The 18,112-nt window shown below is 40.5% G+C and overlaps 1 protein-coding gene across 3 annotated transcripts in view; it reads left to right on the forward strand.

The window, feature by feature from the left end:
• The window catches only part of LOC133515256 (WD repeat-containing protein 7), a 159,759-nt gene that overhangs the window by 96,189 nt on the left and 45,458 nt on the right, over positions 1-18,112 (forward strand). Inside the window, exons 29-30 of one of the 3 annotated variants that reach the window (XM_061847620.1) lie at positions 7,377-7,481; positions 9,821-13,125. In XM_061847620.1, coding sequence (XP_061703604.1) covers positions 7,377-7,481; positions 9,821-10,024 — 309 coding nt within the window. In that variant the 3' untranslated portion in view covers positions 10,025-13,125. Of the gene's footprint in view, positions 1-7,376; positions 7,482-9,820; positions 13,126-18,112 lie in introns of those variants that run through there. The other 2 variants (XM_061847622.1, XM_061847621.1) reach the window with 2 other exon arrangements.

Genomic DNA, 18,112 nt, shown 5'->3' on the forward strand with positions numbered 1-18,112 from the left:
GACATGTGGGTGAAATCTTACTCACAAAGCCTTAGGATGCTCTGGGTGTGGAAGTATCGAAAAGCAAAGACGTGTCAGTGTTTACGAAATTCAGGGACAGGTACTCCGAACTGGCTGAGCTGACGAGAGACAGCAGTTCGGATCCTTTTATGCTAGAGCAGCGACATCATGTAATTGAACTTCTGACAATCATCAAGATAGGCACTGGTGACCCCAACTCAGCTGCTGTAAACTCGTTACCGCAAGGCGACTACTGAGAACTGCTCGACTTGGTTTTACTTTACCTAGGAGAGGACAATACATCCAACTTTCAGAAACCCAGTGCGACACACAAAGCTCGCTGGATGGCAAAACTTTTGTATGCGATCAAAATGACTCTTTTAAGAAATGCTGTCGCCAATTTGAAGGATAGACTCTTATCAAAGTCTGTCATGGATAAAGTAGCAAGATTTGTGACATTTGTGATGCACATTTATGTGCCGTGGTGGTTCATGTGTCCAATTAGCTCGGAAGCGCCGATCAATGATGTACAAATGGCTAAAAATTTGACAAAATTTGTGAATATTGATCCAGTGATAGCTAAAGCCGTTTAGAAGGGGTTCATGAATCACTACTGGTACTTGGGATAGCCAGAAATGATTCCGCTCAGTCTCTTCAGTGACAGTCTCGACAAGACAGAGAAATGTGAAATAGCGGAAACAATGATCTCATTACCAAAGGAACCACATAACGAGAGTCGGCACGGGACTGGTTATGGGAAACCAATTTTCCCCCGTTTTGACCCTGAACATACAAAGTTGAAAGATTTGTGTTCATGCGATTCGTGGAAATTCTTTGAATTACTTTATATAGACACTGATTTTCTTCATGAAGATCCTGAACAATGGCAGTCAATGGAAAACTACCGAAAACATCAATCTATCGTCCGAAACCTGAGGGTGACTAACGACAGGGCCGAGAGAGGTGTAAAACTAGCTGCCGAATTTCTAAAATCCGCTAAAATAGAAAAAAAATACAAATATATTTTGCAAGTTGTGGAAAATGACAGGAAAGCTGTACCAAACCAACGGAAGAAAATGAAAACCGAAATTGAAAATTGGTATTTGCATTTGTAGACTGTAGACAAACTGAGAAAAATGTAATATTTTACTATTGCAGCGTTCTGTAGGTGCATTTCAGGATGTATGTTTTGAATGATGGATGTTCATGAATGAATAATTTACGAATATATTTTAATCTTTCCTTTTGGCTATTTTTTTATGAAATCAATATTTCATTGCTTGCAGTCCACTGATGCAAGTAGAAATGTAGGCTTTAATGTGTCAATTTAACTGATGCAATGTTGAGATTTCCATCGCGATGCGGAACCCCTAAACATTGAAATATTTCATCCGAATTTCACCATTTTACTTTTAATATCAAGCCTCACGCTAATGCAGCCCTATGGGGGCACAAACCAGTGCAATCTGTAGGCCGGTCCCAAGCCCGGATAAATGCAGAGGGTTGCGTCAGGAAGGGCATCCGGCGTAAAAACTGTGCCAAACAAATATGAGCGTTCATCTAAAGAATCCCATACCGGATCGGTCGTGGCCCGGGTTAACAACGCCCGCCCCCGGCACTGCTAACCTACAGGGCGTCGGTGGAAATTCAGCTACTGTGGGTCGAAGACAAAGAAGAGGAGGAAACCGGATCCAGCGTCAGAAGAAAAAGAGGAATGCACAGAGCCTACAACTGAGTGTAGGGACTTTGAATGTTGGGACTATGACAGGAAAAGCACAGGAGTTGGTTGACATGATGATTAGGAGAAAGGTTGATATTCTGTGCATCCAAGAGAGCAGGTGGAAAGGTAGTAAGGCTAGAAGTTTGGGAGCAGGGTTTAAATTATTCTACCACGGAGTAGATGGGAAGAGAAATGGAGTAGGGGTTATTTTAAAGGAAGAGCTGGCTAAGAATGTCTTGGAGGTAAAAAGAGTATCAGATCGAGTGATGAGACTAAAATTTGAAATTGAGGGTGTTATGTATAATGTGGTTAGCGGCTATGCACCACAGGTAGGATGTGACCTAGAGTTGAAAGAGAAATTCTGGAAGGAACTAGATGAAGTAGTTCTGAGCATCCCAGACAGCGAGAGAGTTGTGATTGGTGCAGATTGTAATGGACATATTGGTAAAGGAAACAGGGGCGATGAAGAAGGTAAGTACGGCATCCAGGAAAGGAACTTTGAAGGGCAGATGGTGGTGGACTTTGCAAAAAGGATGGAGATGGCTGTAGTGAACACTTATTTCCAGAAGAGGGAGGAACATATAGTGACCTACAAGAGCGGAGGTAGAACCACGCAGGTAGATTATATTTTGTGCAGACGATGTAATCTGAAGGAGGTTACTGACTGTAAAGTAGTGGTAGGGGAGAGTGTAGCTCGACAACATAGGATGGTAGTATGTAGGATGATTCTGGTGGTGGGTAGGAAGATTAAGAAGACAAAGGTAGAGCAGAGAACCATGTGGTGGAAGCTGAGAAAGGAAGAATGTCGTGTGGCCTTCCGGAAAGAGGTGAGACAGGCTCTCGATGGACAACCGAAGCTCCCGGAAGACTGGACGACGACAGCCAAGGTGATCAGAGAGACAGGCAGGAGAGTACTTGGTATGTCATCTGGTAGGAAAGTGGAGAAGGAGACTTGGTGGTGGAACCCCAAAATACAGGGAGTCATACAAGGAAAGAGATTAGCGAAGAAGAAGTGGGATACTGAGAGGACTGAGGAGAGGCGAAAGGAGTACATCGAGATGCGACGTAGGGCAAAGGTAGAGGTGGCAAAGGCTAAACAAGAGGCATATGAAGACATGTACACCAGGTTGGACACGAAAGAAGGAGAAAAGGATCTCTACAGGTTGGCCAGACAGAGGGATAGAGATGGGAAGGATGTGCAGCAGGTAAGGGTGATTAAGGATAGAGATGGAAATGTGTTGACTGGTGCCGGTAGTGTACTAAATAGATGGAAAGAATACTTTGAGAAGTTGATGAATGAAGAAAATGAGACAGAAGGAAGAGTTGAAGAGGCAAGAGTGAAGGACCAGGAAGTGGAAATGATTACTAAGGGGGAAGTCAGAAAGGCACTACAAAGGATGAAAATGGAAAGGCAGTTGGTCCTGATGACATACCGGTAGAGGTATGGAAGCAATTTGGAGAGATGGCTGTGGAGTTTTTGACCAACTTATTCAACAGAATACTAGCGGGCGAAAAGATGCCTGAAGAATGGAGGAAAAGTGTTCTAGTTCCCATTTTTAAGAACAAAGGGGATGTTCAGAGGTGTGGGAACTATAGAGGAATAAAGTTGATGAGCCACACAATGAAGTTATGGGAAAGAGTAGTGGAGGCTAGACTCAGGACAGAAGTAAGTATCTGCGAGCAACAGTATGGTTTCATGCCTAGAAAGAGTACCACAGATGCATTATTTGCCTTGAGGATGCTCGTGGAAAAGTACAGAGAAGGTCAGAAGGAGCTACATTGTGTCTTTGTGGATCTAGAGAAAGCCTATGACAGAGTACCAAGAGAGGAACTGTGGTACTGCATGCATAAGTCTGGTGTGGCAGAGAAGTATGTTAAAATAGTACAGGACATGTATGATGGCAGCAGAACAATGGTGAGGTGTGCCTTAGGTGTGACAGAGGAATTTAAGGTGGAGGTGGGACTGCATCAGGGATCAGCTCTGAGCCCCTTCCTGTTTGCAGTGGTAATGGATAGGCTGACAGATGAGGTTAGACTGGAATCCCCTTGGACCATGATGTTCGCAGATGATATTGTCATATGCAGTGAAAGCAGGGAGCACGCAGAGTAACAATTGGAAAGATGGAGACATGCACTGGAAAGGAGAGGAATGAAGATTAGCCGAAGTAAAACAGAATATATGTGCGTGAATGAGAAAAGTAGAGGGGGAAGAGTGAGGCTACAGGGAGAAGAGATAGCGAGGGTGGACGACTTCAAATACTTGGGGTCAACAATACAGAGCAATGGAGAGTGTAGTCAGGAAGTGAAGAAACGGGTCCAAGCAGGTTGGAACAGCTGGCGAAAGGTGTCTGGTGTGTTATGTGACAGAAGAGTGTCTGCTAGGATGAAGGGCAAAGTTTACAAAACAGTGGTGAGGCCGGCCATGATGTACGGATTAGAGACGGTGGCACTGAAGAAACAACAGGAAGCTGAACTGGAGGTGGCAGAAATGAAGATGTTGAGGTTCTCGCTCGGAGTGACCAGGTTGGATAGGATTAGAAATGAGCTCATTAGAGGGACAGCCAAAGCTGGATGTTTTGGAGACAAGATTCGAGAGAGCAGACTTCGATGGTTTGGACATGTTCAGAGGCGAGAGAGTGAGTATATTGGTAGAAGGATGCTGAGGATGGAGCTCCCAGGCAAAAGGGCGAGAGGAAGACCAAAGAGAAGGTTTATGGATGTGGTGAGGGAAGACATGAGGGCAGTTGGGGTTCGAGAGGAAGATGCAGGAGATAGGCTAAGATGGCAAAAGATGACACGCTGTGGCGACCCCTAACGGGACAAGCCGAAAAGAAAAGAAGAAGAAGAAGATCAAGCCTCACGCTAGAAAAAAAGTTCAGTTCAAAAGACTCAAGTTTTCAAAATCAAGGGGGACCAGATTCACTCTACCCTTCATTCACGGAAGATGTTTTCGAAGAAAACATCTCACAACTGAGTGAAGTGTCCGGGGCAATATTACCCTATTGTTTCGAGCCATATTTAGATGACATGTGGATCATGGCATGACATGAGCCACCGTGGCGACGAGCCACCCCAGCCAACAAGGCCGGCGGCAGGCTCGGCCTTGTCAACAAGGCCGGGAAGCAATCCACAAGGCCTGCGGAGGCCGTCCTTCAGCGTCTGCTGCGTGGAAGCCTTCCGATGCGCCCATCGACACATTTAGCAACCCTGATTTATGGATTACCCCCCCTCCCCCCAACTATTTTTTTTTTTTTTTTTAGTAGCTGTATACACACCTACCTGTCATTTGGAACCTACAAAGCTCTCGTCCTTTGCACCCATGCGATCCGTTTTTCCATGACGAACCGGGTTTCTTGCAAACTTATGAAGGGTAAATCCATCCTCTTGAGTGTTCAAACAATGTACAGTAATGCAACGAGCTGGCATTTTGGCTAACACGAAGGAACAACGAGCTACCTTCCCGGAGGTAAAACTAATAGAAACAAACGAGTCCACTTGAAGGCGGTCCTGCCATGTACGTCACTTCCTGCTTCTTCTCAAAAACAAATCCTTCGAGAGGTTTTTCATGGCTGGAGTTACAAAAATCTGTAAAAATCCTGTTTTGTGGTGAATAAACACATGGGTCCATGTCGGCTGCCGTTTTTTCATTAATAACATGCTAAAAATCATGCATTTCATGACAGTGGCACGTTAAATACTGTACACATTACAAGAAACCTATTCCAAATCATTTGTTCAAATGTTTTGTTAACTCACATTGTTTGTGATCCCCGGTTTACATGTTGTGCTAGCTGCTGCATGTGTAGAAAGATGATAATTTGCGCTGTTTATTCACTTGAAAGTAAAGATTGTCCAAATAGTTATTGTGCTGTTTCACTCACTCACACCGCATACTCACTTGACTGCAAGCAACAGAACATTTGGTGTAATGTATTTGGGTTCACTTTGATTATTGTACCATTTGAAAAGTAACTCAAACTAGGGTTGATTTCAGTCCCACCTTTAATCCAAAAATTCAAACAATGTAAATTACAACATAGAAGCAGTGAAGGGATGGCGACATGAGAAAAAGGAATTGCAAGGTTGCCTAAGAGCAGGCAATTGAAGCCAAAGACTGAAACATAAAATGATTGAAAAATTGATTGTTTGGAAAGACAAACATTGGCTAGGAAGGCTGGAAAAAAAATCTAATAATTCAGACAACATAACTGGGATCCAATATGAGGGAGAGAACCTTGTAAAAAATATATAGAATTTTCATTTCATTGTGGGATTATATTTTTCTTCTTTAATAGCCACAGATGGACTATAATTTCAAGGCTTTGGAGGCCCAAGGCGAAATACCTTAATCTCATCTAGCGGTGAGCGTTTCTAATCCCAGTCACAGGCAAGGTCGGAATGGAGATTTCTGCGAGGACTTTTATTACGTTACATTCCCTTCATCTGGTGGGTCACTTTATTTGGTTACACACAGTTCAGCGTTGCTTTATTTCTTCTCGTGAGTTCTGCTGGCGAATGGCAGCATCTGTTGGACCACAAACTGCCGCTCAGATGATGGAATTACTGGTAACTTGGTCAAACCAAACCTTTACTGTCAAGAAAAATGCCAGAGATTTTCTGCTTTGTCTCAATGAAATTTCAGTAAGCACCAACATTTGTTCTTTGTATCATCTTTATAATCACACAATCAAATTTATTAAAGTATGAAGTTAAGATGGTGTGACAACGTCCCAGACCCAAAGAGAGTGTTTCTAAATTATCTTAGTGAGTGAGAGAAATTTGTCAAATAACACCTTCGCTAGACAATGTCCCATTCTTAACTCAGTGTCTTCCTGAAATAAAATTTGACCTTTCATAATGGGATGGAATAGAGGTACATTAGGTTATGTACCGTAGATGGGTTGTATGAAAACTTTATTTGGGAAATAAATTTGGTGAAATTGAACGCTTCTGGATTGGTATTTATTTACTTATTTATTACCACGTCACTTATTGGGATCAAATTTAGGAGAAAATAAGGTAAACCTTTTTACTGATGCTGCCCCATCTCGCCGTGGGGGAGCATTGAAGAATGCAATTTATAAAGTCGTGGGAAGTCTGTCACCTCAGTGGCTCAGTTGCTTTGTTCACTACATACTTAATTAAAATGTCCACCACCATTAGCTCGTTCTCCCGCTCCAGTTATTATTATAAATTATCCGCTACTCGTGCACTCACTGTAGTAGTGTCACCACGCTATACCATTTGCAGATCTATTGACCAATACTGACCACTTGTGCCCGAGTAGCACATGCATGACTTGCACAGTCGACTTGAGAAGTAATTATCTGCAACATTTGCACAATAAATATTGTCCCAGATTATCGCACTACTCGTCATTTTAAACGGCACACATTCCTTGAAGTCTTGGCGCAGTGGTTACTGCACTGGACTATTGCATATTAGGCCTTCTAACTGCTCTCAATGCGGAATCGTTGCACAATTGCCATACAAGAGCACCTCCAACTACTGCAGACAAATTCCTTGTTTTTGACATACTTGGCAAAGGAAATGTGATTCTGATTTCATTATTTTAAAATTGCTACTCAGTAGCACAAATTACCCTGGTGTTCCATCTTTCGTTCGTAACTGTGAGTACTTCTCTGTTTGTATCTAGAATATCCATGGTCATAAGGGTCCAATCACAGCGGTGTCATTTGCCCCTGATGGGCGTTACCTGGCAACATACTCCAACGCTGACAGTCACATCTCTTTCTGGCAAGTATGTACAAATTGGTTTCTTATACAAGGGGCATGAGGAGTTTTGTCTATGTGCACATGCAACAAAAACTCACATTTAATCTTAGTGTTGTAAAAATGAATCAGCACCATTGAAAGTCTAAAAAAATATTGTGCAAAAATTATACAGTGCTGTGAAAAAGTATTGACTCTTCTTAAATTATACCAAAATTGCAGTAACTCTTCACTTTTAAGAATATTGAGCTATTACAAGTATTTTGTTAGTTAGTTAGTTAGTTAATAGTTAATAAATTAAATTATTGATTGTCGAAAAAAGTTTTTACTGGTTTCTGATTTCAAAAGTAGTTATCAGTGAATTTGTGTATATATGCGGCATTCATATGAGTTTCACAGCCATATCGGCCCTCCAAGAGCAACCATAAAGATGATGTGGCCTGTGACAAAAATGAATTTGGCACCCCTGATATAAAGTCTTGGGAGGATTTTTTTTTTTTTTCCTGCCCAAGTAAGATGACCCTTTGTTCTCTTTGGCCAGCAGTAGTTTTCACCTTGGAGCTCTGCCATGGATGCCATTTTTGAAAAAGGGAGGCCTGCAATTCTTTAGAAGTTGTCCTCAGTTCCTTTGTGTCCTCCTGGTTTAGTTATTGTTGTTCTCGTAGGATAATGTTTTGTTGGCCGGCCACTTCTGGCAAGATTCACCACTGTTCCATGTTTTCTCCATGTGAGGATAATGGCGGTCCCTGTGGGTCATTGGAATCCTAAAGCTTTAGAAAAGGCATCTGCAACCCTTTCCAGACAAAAAAATGTCAATTACTTCATTTCTTGACTCTTCTCGAATTTCTTTTAATCTTGTGATATTGTGGTAGCTTTTTTTTAGATCGTTTGTCTGACTTGGTTTTGTCGGAATAGTCTGTTTAATTGATTTATTTGTTGATTACGTCTGGAGCTAATCAGGGTTGGGTGTGATCAGTGAAGATTAACACTTGTGAGTAGCCACAATTAATTCAGGTTTTCACAAGGAGGGAGTTACATTTTCACATAACCCACGTAAACTTTAATAGTTACTCTACAGGGATGATAAATTTCCGCCGATCGGCGGATTTCCGACTTTTTCAGACCAAAATCACCATTCTTGAGATAAGCGCAAATCCGTTGAAAAAAATTTCAGGGGGGGGTAGGGGTAGGGTATCGTGCGCCTGCCTCTTGGTGGTGGGCTCCGAGCTGCAAGTTCAGCTTAGTGCTCGGACAAGCACGACTATCATATGCCATTCTAACTTGCTCGGTAGTGTCAATATTTGCATTTTGCGACATAAACGTTCAAACTCGTTTGCGGCAGATTACTCGATTGGACAACAGAGTTATACAGTATAACGATCCAATCGTGTTAGTGGTTAATCGAGTTTCACCATTGCCATGTACATGTGTTCTCGGTTCTCAGAAATCGCAGTGTAACTTGTTAGTTAGCCAAGTAATGGTCCGAACTGAGCGACGGTGTGTTCATAGTTTTACGATGGCGAAAGTGTTAGAAAAAAAGGATGTAGATCGAGCGAGGGCAATTGACAAGGATGCTGTAATCAAAAACTGTTTCAGACGGGCATGGCTTGAAAAAAGTGTAACCGTGCAGATAGGACCGAAAACGGTATCAACATGTCTAACCGAACACAAACAAAAAGTGGACATTCCCGGCAAAGTGCAAAGTGCTGTGCACTCTGTGTTCCGATAGGAGCTAAACACCCCACCCCCACCCCCCCACACACGATCGACAGACATTTTCAGGGTTTTTCCAAATTGGTCATTCTCATCCCTGACTCTACCTTGAGCAATGAAATCACCATTTAAAAACAGAAGTTTACCTGCGTCATAACTATTTCCATTTTTTGTTGATTTAACATTCAAGCTGGAAAACTATGCAAAAATACAAGAATTTAAGAGGGGTATTTTTCACAGTACTGTACATATAATTTATAAGTATTCAACCATAATCAGAATTCAGAAAATTCTTTAAAAAGAATTTGATTAAATTTTAATTTTTCATAGAGGATAGGTGTTTATTTTTATCACTGTAAAGTGGTATCTTGATATTCAGTCATAATTTGACCTTAGGGTTCAGGTTAGACCCAAACATTAAAAGTAAAGGTTTTTTTAATATTGATTTTATTTTTTTATTTTTTTTATTTTTTTTTAAGTTGCTTGCTCTAAAACATGTCAAAAACTAGTCCATACAAATTGTAACGGCATTACAATAAGGACAAACAGATGATCCTGCAAGAGGCAGGGAAATTTTTATTTATTTTTTTTAAATGGGAGTATTGCCATTTCCTAGACCTAAAGCTGAAATTGTTTTGAAATTGCCCGCATTAGATGAACACCAGTCTTCTGGGTAGCATTGGGATGTTGAACTCGGCCCCCCAGCTTCGCTGCATTAAGACTTACCAGGTGCCGCCGGTCCAGCCGGCATCTCCCGGCTCCCAAAATCACATGAAGCTCGCCCGCCTGATCTGGACTTCCAACCGGAACGTCATCCTGATGGCACATGATGGCAAGGAGCACCGCTTCATGGTTTAAATGGGATACTGTCAGTACTGTGAGGTTTAGTTCTGGTTCTTATATTGATCACACCATCAGCATCCAGCTTCATGGTTATTGTGGATTTACTGTGAAGAAGGAATTCTTCTGGGCATTGACATTTTACTTTTAAAATCATGTAGAGTAAGGCTGAGATTGAAGGCTGAATAAAAGCAGCAACTAAACCGTTTTAAAACGAAAGATCCCACTCTAAATTTAGGTTTATCTGTGTGTGTGTGAGAGTGCGCGCGCGTGTGTGTGTGTGTGTGTGTGTGTGTGTGTGTGTGTGTGTGTGTGTGTAAAAAAAAAAAAATATATATATATATATATATATTGTTTTATCTTCCACAGTGTTACTCATGAAGGAGCTCACTTGATCATATATTTATTTACTGAAACACCAGGCTTACATTCTAATTTACATACATGTCATTTTAATTATTTATAACTTCTTGTCATTCCTAATTATGTTTGTTTCCCTCTTTAGTATTTGATGTCACTCTTTATTATGATAGGAAATAATTTTTTCCATTGTTGAATTTTTTAGGAAACTCTTTGTTTTTTTTGTTTTTTAGAATTTGATAAATTATTTCACTTGACATATGGGAGTAGATAGAGTTGCAAGTGGGTGCTGTTAAAATACAAGTTGTGGTTTGATCCCGTATCCCTTCATGTCATCATCCATTGCTTTGGCTCTTGTTGCAGAATGGGTCAACATGTAGAGTGGTCATTTCTTAAATCTTATAGGTCACATCAACTAAACGGAGTTGTCATTATAGGGCATGTTAATCTGAAAACATCCACAATCATTGTCGTGCAACCGAGAAACACTCGTAACACGAGTCCATATTACCATTATTTAACATTTCAATACAAGCCCACAAAACATGAGTGAGATGCTTCCTACAGGAATCTTTGCTGTTTCATACATTTACATATTAGCCCATCTTAAAGGGGGGAAAAAAGTCATTTTGAATTTAGTACTCTTTACATTACCAGTCCTCAAATCATGTTAAATGTATAAAAATATTGCTTGATATTCAGATATATATTTTCAGGAAATAGGATGTTTTTTTTGTGATGCTGAGGACACGTGCTTCCCCTTGTTGCCACTTGATTTTTTTTTTCGTTGCAACTGCATCACTTCTGCTGAGTAGATTAAATCGCTACATGTACAGTATTTATAGTGGATCTTCCGTGTAATGTAGTCAAGTATATATCTTGCCAGTGTCTTATTTGTCTCTTGTTGAATGTGATTGTCTGAATGCCTGTCTTGGAATTACTTGTAATTATTCAGTTTTCACGTTTAAACAAACAAATGCACTAGTTTGACTCCATAATCACATTTGAAATAGCTTCCCACCATGTGTTTGTCAGTTGCCAGTGCAGCTTTACTATGCATGAACAACACGAAAATGGTACACACACTGAAGTCTCAGCCACTTTGGAAAGAAAGTAAGTGATAAAGATGTTGACGTATGGCCATCTTCTCACTGACACTTGTTGCATGCAATGACATTTATTTTTTTGATGTTTTTTGGGGTGGGTGGACAAATGGTCTGGATCTTTTTGCCTCACGATGTTTAGTTTCATGTATTTTTATGCACAGAGAGGAATATTCATGGATGTGTGCATACAATAGATATATAAAGTGATGGATACGTTTTGAATTGTAAACTCATTTAGGCTGTGTGATATTTGTTATTGGAACTGAGTTTGGCTCTTTATGTTAATCAATTATCCTTCCACTCTCCCTACTGTCCTTGTTCCTCCCTCAAACTCCTGTCAGTTTTCATTGATGGTGTCAGAAAGCTTCTAAAAGTGCTACACACCTGTAAACACAAGTGTTAAAGCTTTTCACAAGTTTCTTCTCAATTTAGAGGGGAAATAAAAATCATCCAGTAACTCATCAGACTGCTCCTGAAACCTCCTCACCAGGACAAATACTAAGTTTTTGTGATGTAATGAAATTAAACCAAGATCAATTGCAGTGTATGATAGCATAAAAACATTCAGGTTCCGATAAGAAAGCAAAAATGTCAAGAAAAGTCTACTACAACCCCTGAACTTCATCAGAGAAAATTTAAATGGTGAGCAAATCCCATTTAACATTGGATTTAACCTTATTGGGGAATTGTGAAGACAAGCACATCCCTATTTTTAAGAGGGTCTGTACACCTGTGCAACCACAGTTTCTCCCCCCCCCCCTCAAAAATTGTTTGTTTTTCAATTGCATGATACAGATTATGGGTGACATTAATGGTGGAAAAAGTCTTGAAATTTTCACCTTGGTTTTATTTTTGGGGGAAACACAAAAACATGGCATTTGTACAGGTGAGTGTAGATTTTTATATCCACTCTAGGTCCAAGGAGTATTGAGATCTTAATCTTTGGTTTTCTGCAGCATGTTCAAGTGTTTGAAAAGAGCTGTTTTTGTCAGCCTCTCAAGGGAGAGAAGGTGAGAAAACGAAGGCAAACGCTGAAGAGTAAGTAACAAGTGAGGAAGCTCAGTCATCCAAAAAATGGGAAAACATTCTTTGGTAAAGGAAGTGAACCGAAAAACTTAAGTGGCATGACGCAATGTGGTGAAAATCTTCCAGGTTACAACAAATGATTTAACATTTTATTCCATTCAACTGTATTGACATTGACAAAGATAATTTTAAGTCCATTTTATCAACTTATTTCTTTGAAATCTCCTCACCTTCTTCATATTAATTGTCCAGACAAAAAAAAAATGGAATTACATCAAAATGTGTCATCTTTGACCTTCCTCCTGAAATCACAGTGCAGTAAAATATATTGGCCTCCCATTGAAGATTTTATTGTTTAGTTTTAATCGCTTTGCATTAGTTTCTATCTTACATGTTTGAGGGTAACAAACATGTCATAAAGGGATGATTCATTCAGGGCCATTGTATTATACTGTATCAGTCTACCTTATCAAGTGACTTGTGTTCTTGTGCTGTAAGAAAATTAACTTGCGTGTGTGTATAGTGCATGCATGTGACTCTCTCCGTAATCCAGTGTATCAAATGTGTAGTGGTAAAATGTGTTCTTGTTGTGACCATGTGAGTAATAAAGATGGAAATCAGATCGTATTTCTGCATCACTTATCTGAATATTCTCGCTTAGGTGCGCTTCAGTCATGTGTGAACCAAGAAGTAGCCTGGAAACTTGCATACAGATCGGCAAAAGGAGATGGAAAAAAAAGTTTACATTTTATTTTTGCCATTTATCTCACAATGAGTCGCAATACTCCCGGATTGGAACAGAAAATGGTGTTCCTACCACCTAACCAAGCTCCATCACCATGAAAGTAGCCTCCTAACATTCATTTAAACAAAGGAGCACAAAATCACTTTTGTTGATGGTTCAACAATGGCAGAGGTCTCCTGGGTACTTTTTATTTATTGTTGTTAATATTTTTTGACTCCATAAGAGCAAGCATGCGCCGTGTGACCCACTACTTCAGCTTTTGGGTGTTTTGACCTCTTATCTGTTGCAGTAGTGTTCCAAATGATAGCAGTCGAATGTGACTAACCACAGATTAATACATATTTCAGTATATTTTTTATTGCTACATGTCAAACAACTTACGAGTAGGTGCGGTAGATTCTCAGAAAACCAACAAGACCCAGCATTCATGTAATACACACTTCCAAGGCTACGCAATTTGTTGAAAGCGTTCAAAGTTTTAAAAAAAAAAAAATAGCAGTTTGCCATTCAATTAGTGAGGTTATTAATTTTGTGAAAAACAGGTGTGAATCGGGTGGTCCCTATTTAAGGATGAAACATAGTCATCATCTGTTCAACATGCATTTCTCCTTGAAAGCCTGAGGAAAAATGGGTCCCTCAACACATTGTTCAGAAGAACACCATACTTTGATTAAAAAGTTGATTTGAGAGGGGAAACCTTACAAAAAAAGTATAGGTTGCTCAGCTAAAATGATTTCAAATGCTTTAAAACTCAGAGCTAGGTTTCCATACACTTGGTAGAAAATGGAATACAACCATCAAAATGGATGGCAGAATAACCAGAATGACAAAGGCTCAGCCAATGATCAGTTCCAGGATGATCAAAGACAGTCTAGAGTTACCCATAAATTCCGTGACACTGAGACGACGTCTGTGTGAAGCTATCTATTTACAAGAATCCCCTGTAAAATCCTTCTGTTAAAAAAGAAGGGACAATTCACCAGGGAACACATCAACTGGCCTAAAGAGAAATGGAGGAACATTTTCAACAAGCCAAATATTCCTCAACTCCACCGAGTATGGGAGGTGAAGCAAAGTTTTGCACATGATGCAGCCACGTTTCACTGAGTCAGTTTTCTTGAGCTGGGTGGCAACGTACCAATCACAGTGGCCAGTTACATGAATACTAATAGATGATGAGATGTCAGAGTGACGGTGATTTGAAAACAGTTTGGTGTTCAAACTTTGTTGCATTCAATCAACAAACAGTTTAAATGTCAAACTTAAAGGTCAAGTGTCATCCATATAAACATTCTAAAATAGATATTGTAATGAAAAATACATATAACATTATTCACTTCAATGTCTATACGAAAAAAGAAATATGAGTGGAGAGCATGTCATCCATGCGCAAAGTTGCGGAAATGTCATTCGACATCCAAGTGGTGGCCATATTGGCTGCATCCCCTGGCCGTGACGTCACCCCGGACATTTGCCAATGAAAACACGCGGTGGACTCTACTATGTGAGACGAACACGCCCCTTCTGACACGGAAGCGCTTTTCGAAGAAGAGAACATCTCATAACCGAGTAAAGCACACAGTTTAGTGGGCCATTGCCAGCAGCGTTCATAGCCACCGCAGTCCGCGACGACTAACACTGCCAAGCCGCGCCGCTTTACGGCGTTGTCGTCGCACGCGGCTGAACGCGCCTTTGCTGGAAGCGTTGTTCATAGCCCGAGCCCGACGCGGCAGCCTTCACCGGAGAGCCGACACGGCAGCCGTCCGACGCGCACATCGACATGTTTAGTACCCCTGTCATACGTACACGGATCTTTTGTTACGTTATGAGAGACGGAGTATGTGGTCCGGCTCAAACTATTTTTAAATTTTTTTTTTAGTAGCTATATACACACCTACCTGTCGTGTAGGACCCTCGAAGCTCTCATCCTTTGCACCCGTGCAATCCATTTTTGACGACAAACCGGGTTTCTTGGAAACTTATGAAGGGTAAGTGTTCATGCAATATCCAGCAATGCAACAAACCGGCATTTTGGCTAACACAAAGGAACAACGAGCCACCTTCCTGCAGGTAAAACTAATAGAAACAAACGAGTCCGCTGGCGGGCGCTCATGCCCCATACGTCACTTCCTGCATCTTCTCGAAAACATATCCCTCAAGGATTTTCATGGCGGGAGTTACAAAAAGCTATATACGTCAAAATCATATTTTCTGGTGAAAAAACGAATGGGTCCATACCAGCTGCCGTTTTTTCATTAAAAACATACTAAAAATCATCCATTTCATGACACTTGACCTTTAAACCATCTGACAGACTTATTTTGATTTGTTTGCATAAAACAGAAGACCAAATGACCAAGTACTGTAATTCAGAAAGCCCGTTAAAACTAAATTGTCACAGTACAAGTACTCATGGTTTCCATACTCTTTTAAAGGCTTAGCGTATTTGTGCAGCCTAGTGTCAACATATATTGATTAGTGCACAAGTGTATCTGTTCCATCATGCAGGCTTGCAATGAACAACAACAAAGTGGGGACAACATGTAGGCTCTTGACTTTAACAGTGTTCAATGAAAGAGGTTCAAAGGGTCAATGTTCCTCTTCACTCTGTCCTCGCTTTTCACAGCGCTCCCTTTAATCGGGAATCGCCTTTGCTTAGCACCCAACCCACTTGTTGCTGTTTTCTAATTATTTTTGCAGCACTCCCATTAAGTATTTGTGGGATATTTAGCAAAGCTGGGATAGACTCCAGCATGCCTGAAACCTTAGTGAGGATAAGAGGTACAGAAAATTAGATAAATGGATATAGGCTTTTGGTTAAAATTGAAAAGTTGAGTGTGTGTATTTTTCTGTTATTGATATTCCCAAAGTTGTAGCATTCCTACTTATTTTTTTGGTGAAGATAAAAAGATTAGCAAAGGATATACTGTCATTCAATACTATCTTACAACTATTGATGGTTTACAAGGGGTTTTTCTGGGTAATGTTTATGGAACCAAATTTTAAAAAGCATGTCAAAACATTTTCATATGAAAGGAAAACCTTGTTTTTATACTGTTTAGAATGTAGACTGTTTTTTCTTTTTTTTAACAAATGGAGAGACTGAAATGTTAAAATGTTTATAACCGTGGTTTATATAAAAAGACAAAAACAAAACATTAAATCTTCACACGTGGGACAAAAGCGTAATGTTTAAGGTGATTTGTATCCCAGATTGACGTAATCACGTAATGCATCTCATTTGTGAAATATTACCATTACTCCATTAAATATTGCGATTAATAAAACAACTTTTGACCTTAAAAGATGTTTATTTTAGTCTCTCATCTTTCAATATGAGCCCCCTTGTCATAACTTCGGGTTTAGTGTGTATTCTTCTCGTCACATTCTTCTGTTCTTAATACCTCATCTGAGTCTGGTCCTTCTTTTGGAAATGTTGCAAGATAAACCAACAGACGTTTGATGCACATGCAAATTTGGTGGAGTTTGAAAATAAGATTTTTTGATATACATGAAGTTACATGTGACAATCTCTGTGTTTACAGCCTCCATCTTCCATGAAAACTCTTTGAATTCCAGTTTGTACAAACTTAAGAGGCCTTTGTGCTTCCATTGTTATACAGTATCTCTCTCTCTCTCTCTCTATATATATATATATATTTTTTTTTTTCATTTTACACTTTGTGCTGTGTTTTGAACTCAACCTGAGGATTAACAGCATCACTGCAGCCTAGATAGAGACCATTATAACTACAAATTATTTTAAGTGCAGCACTTATCTGCCATTCTTAGCACCTCCTGACACATCTCAACACGGTAGCCTCCAACCTGCTTAGTTTACTTTAATCTGGAGAAAGAATTGTGCATACTTAAACGTGGGACAAAGACCTCGTGTGTCAACATTTAAAGCAAATACAAAAAAAGTCCATGTTAAGTACCGGGCGAGAGGGAGATCAAAAGGAGACTAGATCTATGTTTAGCTCCAACAAGCTCGGAGTTTGTTCCTAAAGTTGGTGAGGATGAAGAGAAACTGGAGCGAAAGGAAGAACCGATGAGAAAAGTGGGAAGGGGATGGGCTTTAGATTTCGATTAGTTAAGAGCAGAGAGGCTGTGATTCTGCTTAGCTGGAAAGCAAAAGTATCGACGTGGAGTCAGAGAACCTCGGTTTTCCCCTTGCTTCCCTCCCCTGTAGTCCCTCAGGTGGGCATTAAAACCTAGCCGAGCGATGGAGGATGGACGGCTGGAAACCCCGAGAGCCCAGCTGGAGCTTTGTTTCACGGGGGTTTCTCACATCAACTGCTGGGAGTACGCTGGCGCCTCCTTAAAGCAGACGCTGCCTTTTAAAACCACCATGCTGTCAAAATTGAATCACTGCTCCTTTACTTTCAATTATCAATTCTTTGCCACTCTGCAGTTTAGAGTTGGCTTAAATCTTACTAACAGCATTTAAGGTGGCTCTGTCGAGGAGATGATGTGTGTTTGGGGTTTTCAAAGTGGGTCTGAGGGTTATTACATGTCGTCAAAGGAGTGATATGGCCCACAATAACAGGAATGATAGTTTGTTTAGATGAAAAGGTAGGTTGACCACAATAGACGTGTGAGGAATTAAAGGGGGGAATGGGCTCGGGGTTGTCTTTTTACCCCGGCTTGCTCTGACACACGTCCCTGAAACCCCCTTGGGTCAGGCTTCTGACCTGTGACCTGCGCATTATACCATCAGGGCATTGTGTGTGTGTGTGTGTGCGTGTGTGTGTGTGTGCGTGTGTGTGTGTGTGCGTGTGTGTGTGTGTGAGAGAGAGAGGAGTGACTGACATTTTCCTGGAAACAACCCATCTGTTCCTTCACATATTTTGTTCTTCAATTCTTAGG

The sequence above is a fragment of the Syngnathoides biaculeatus genome, chromosome 17 (assembly GCF_019802595.1).
Source record: "Syngnathoides biaculeatus isolate LvHL_M chromosome 17, ASM1980259v1, whole genome shotgun sequence".
Lineage (NCBI taxonomy): Eukaryota > Metazoa > Chordata > Actinopteri > Syngnathiformes > Syngnathidae > Syngnathoides > Syngnathoides biaculeatus.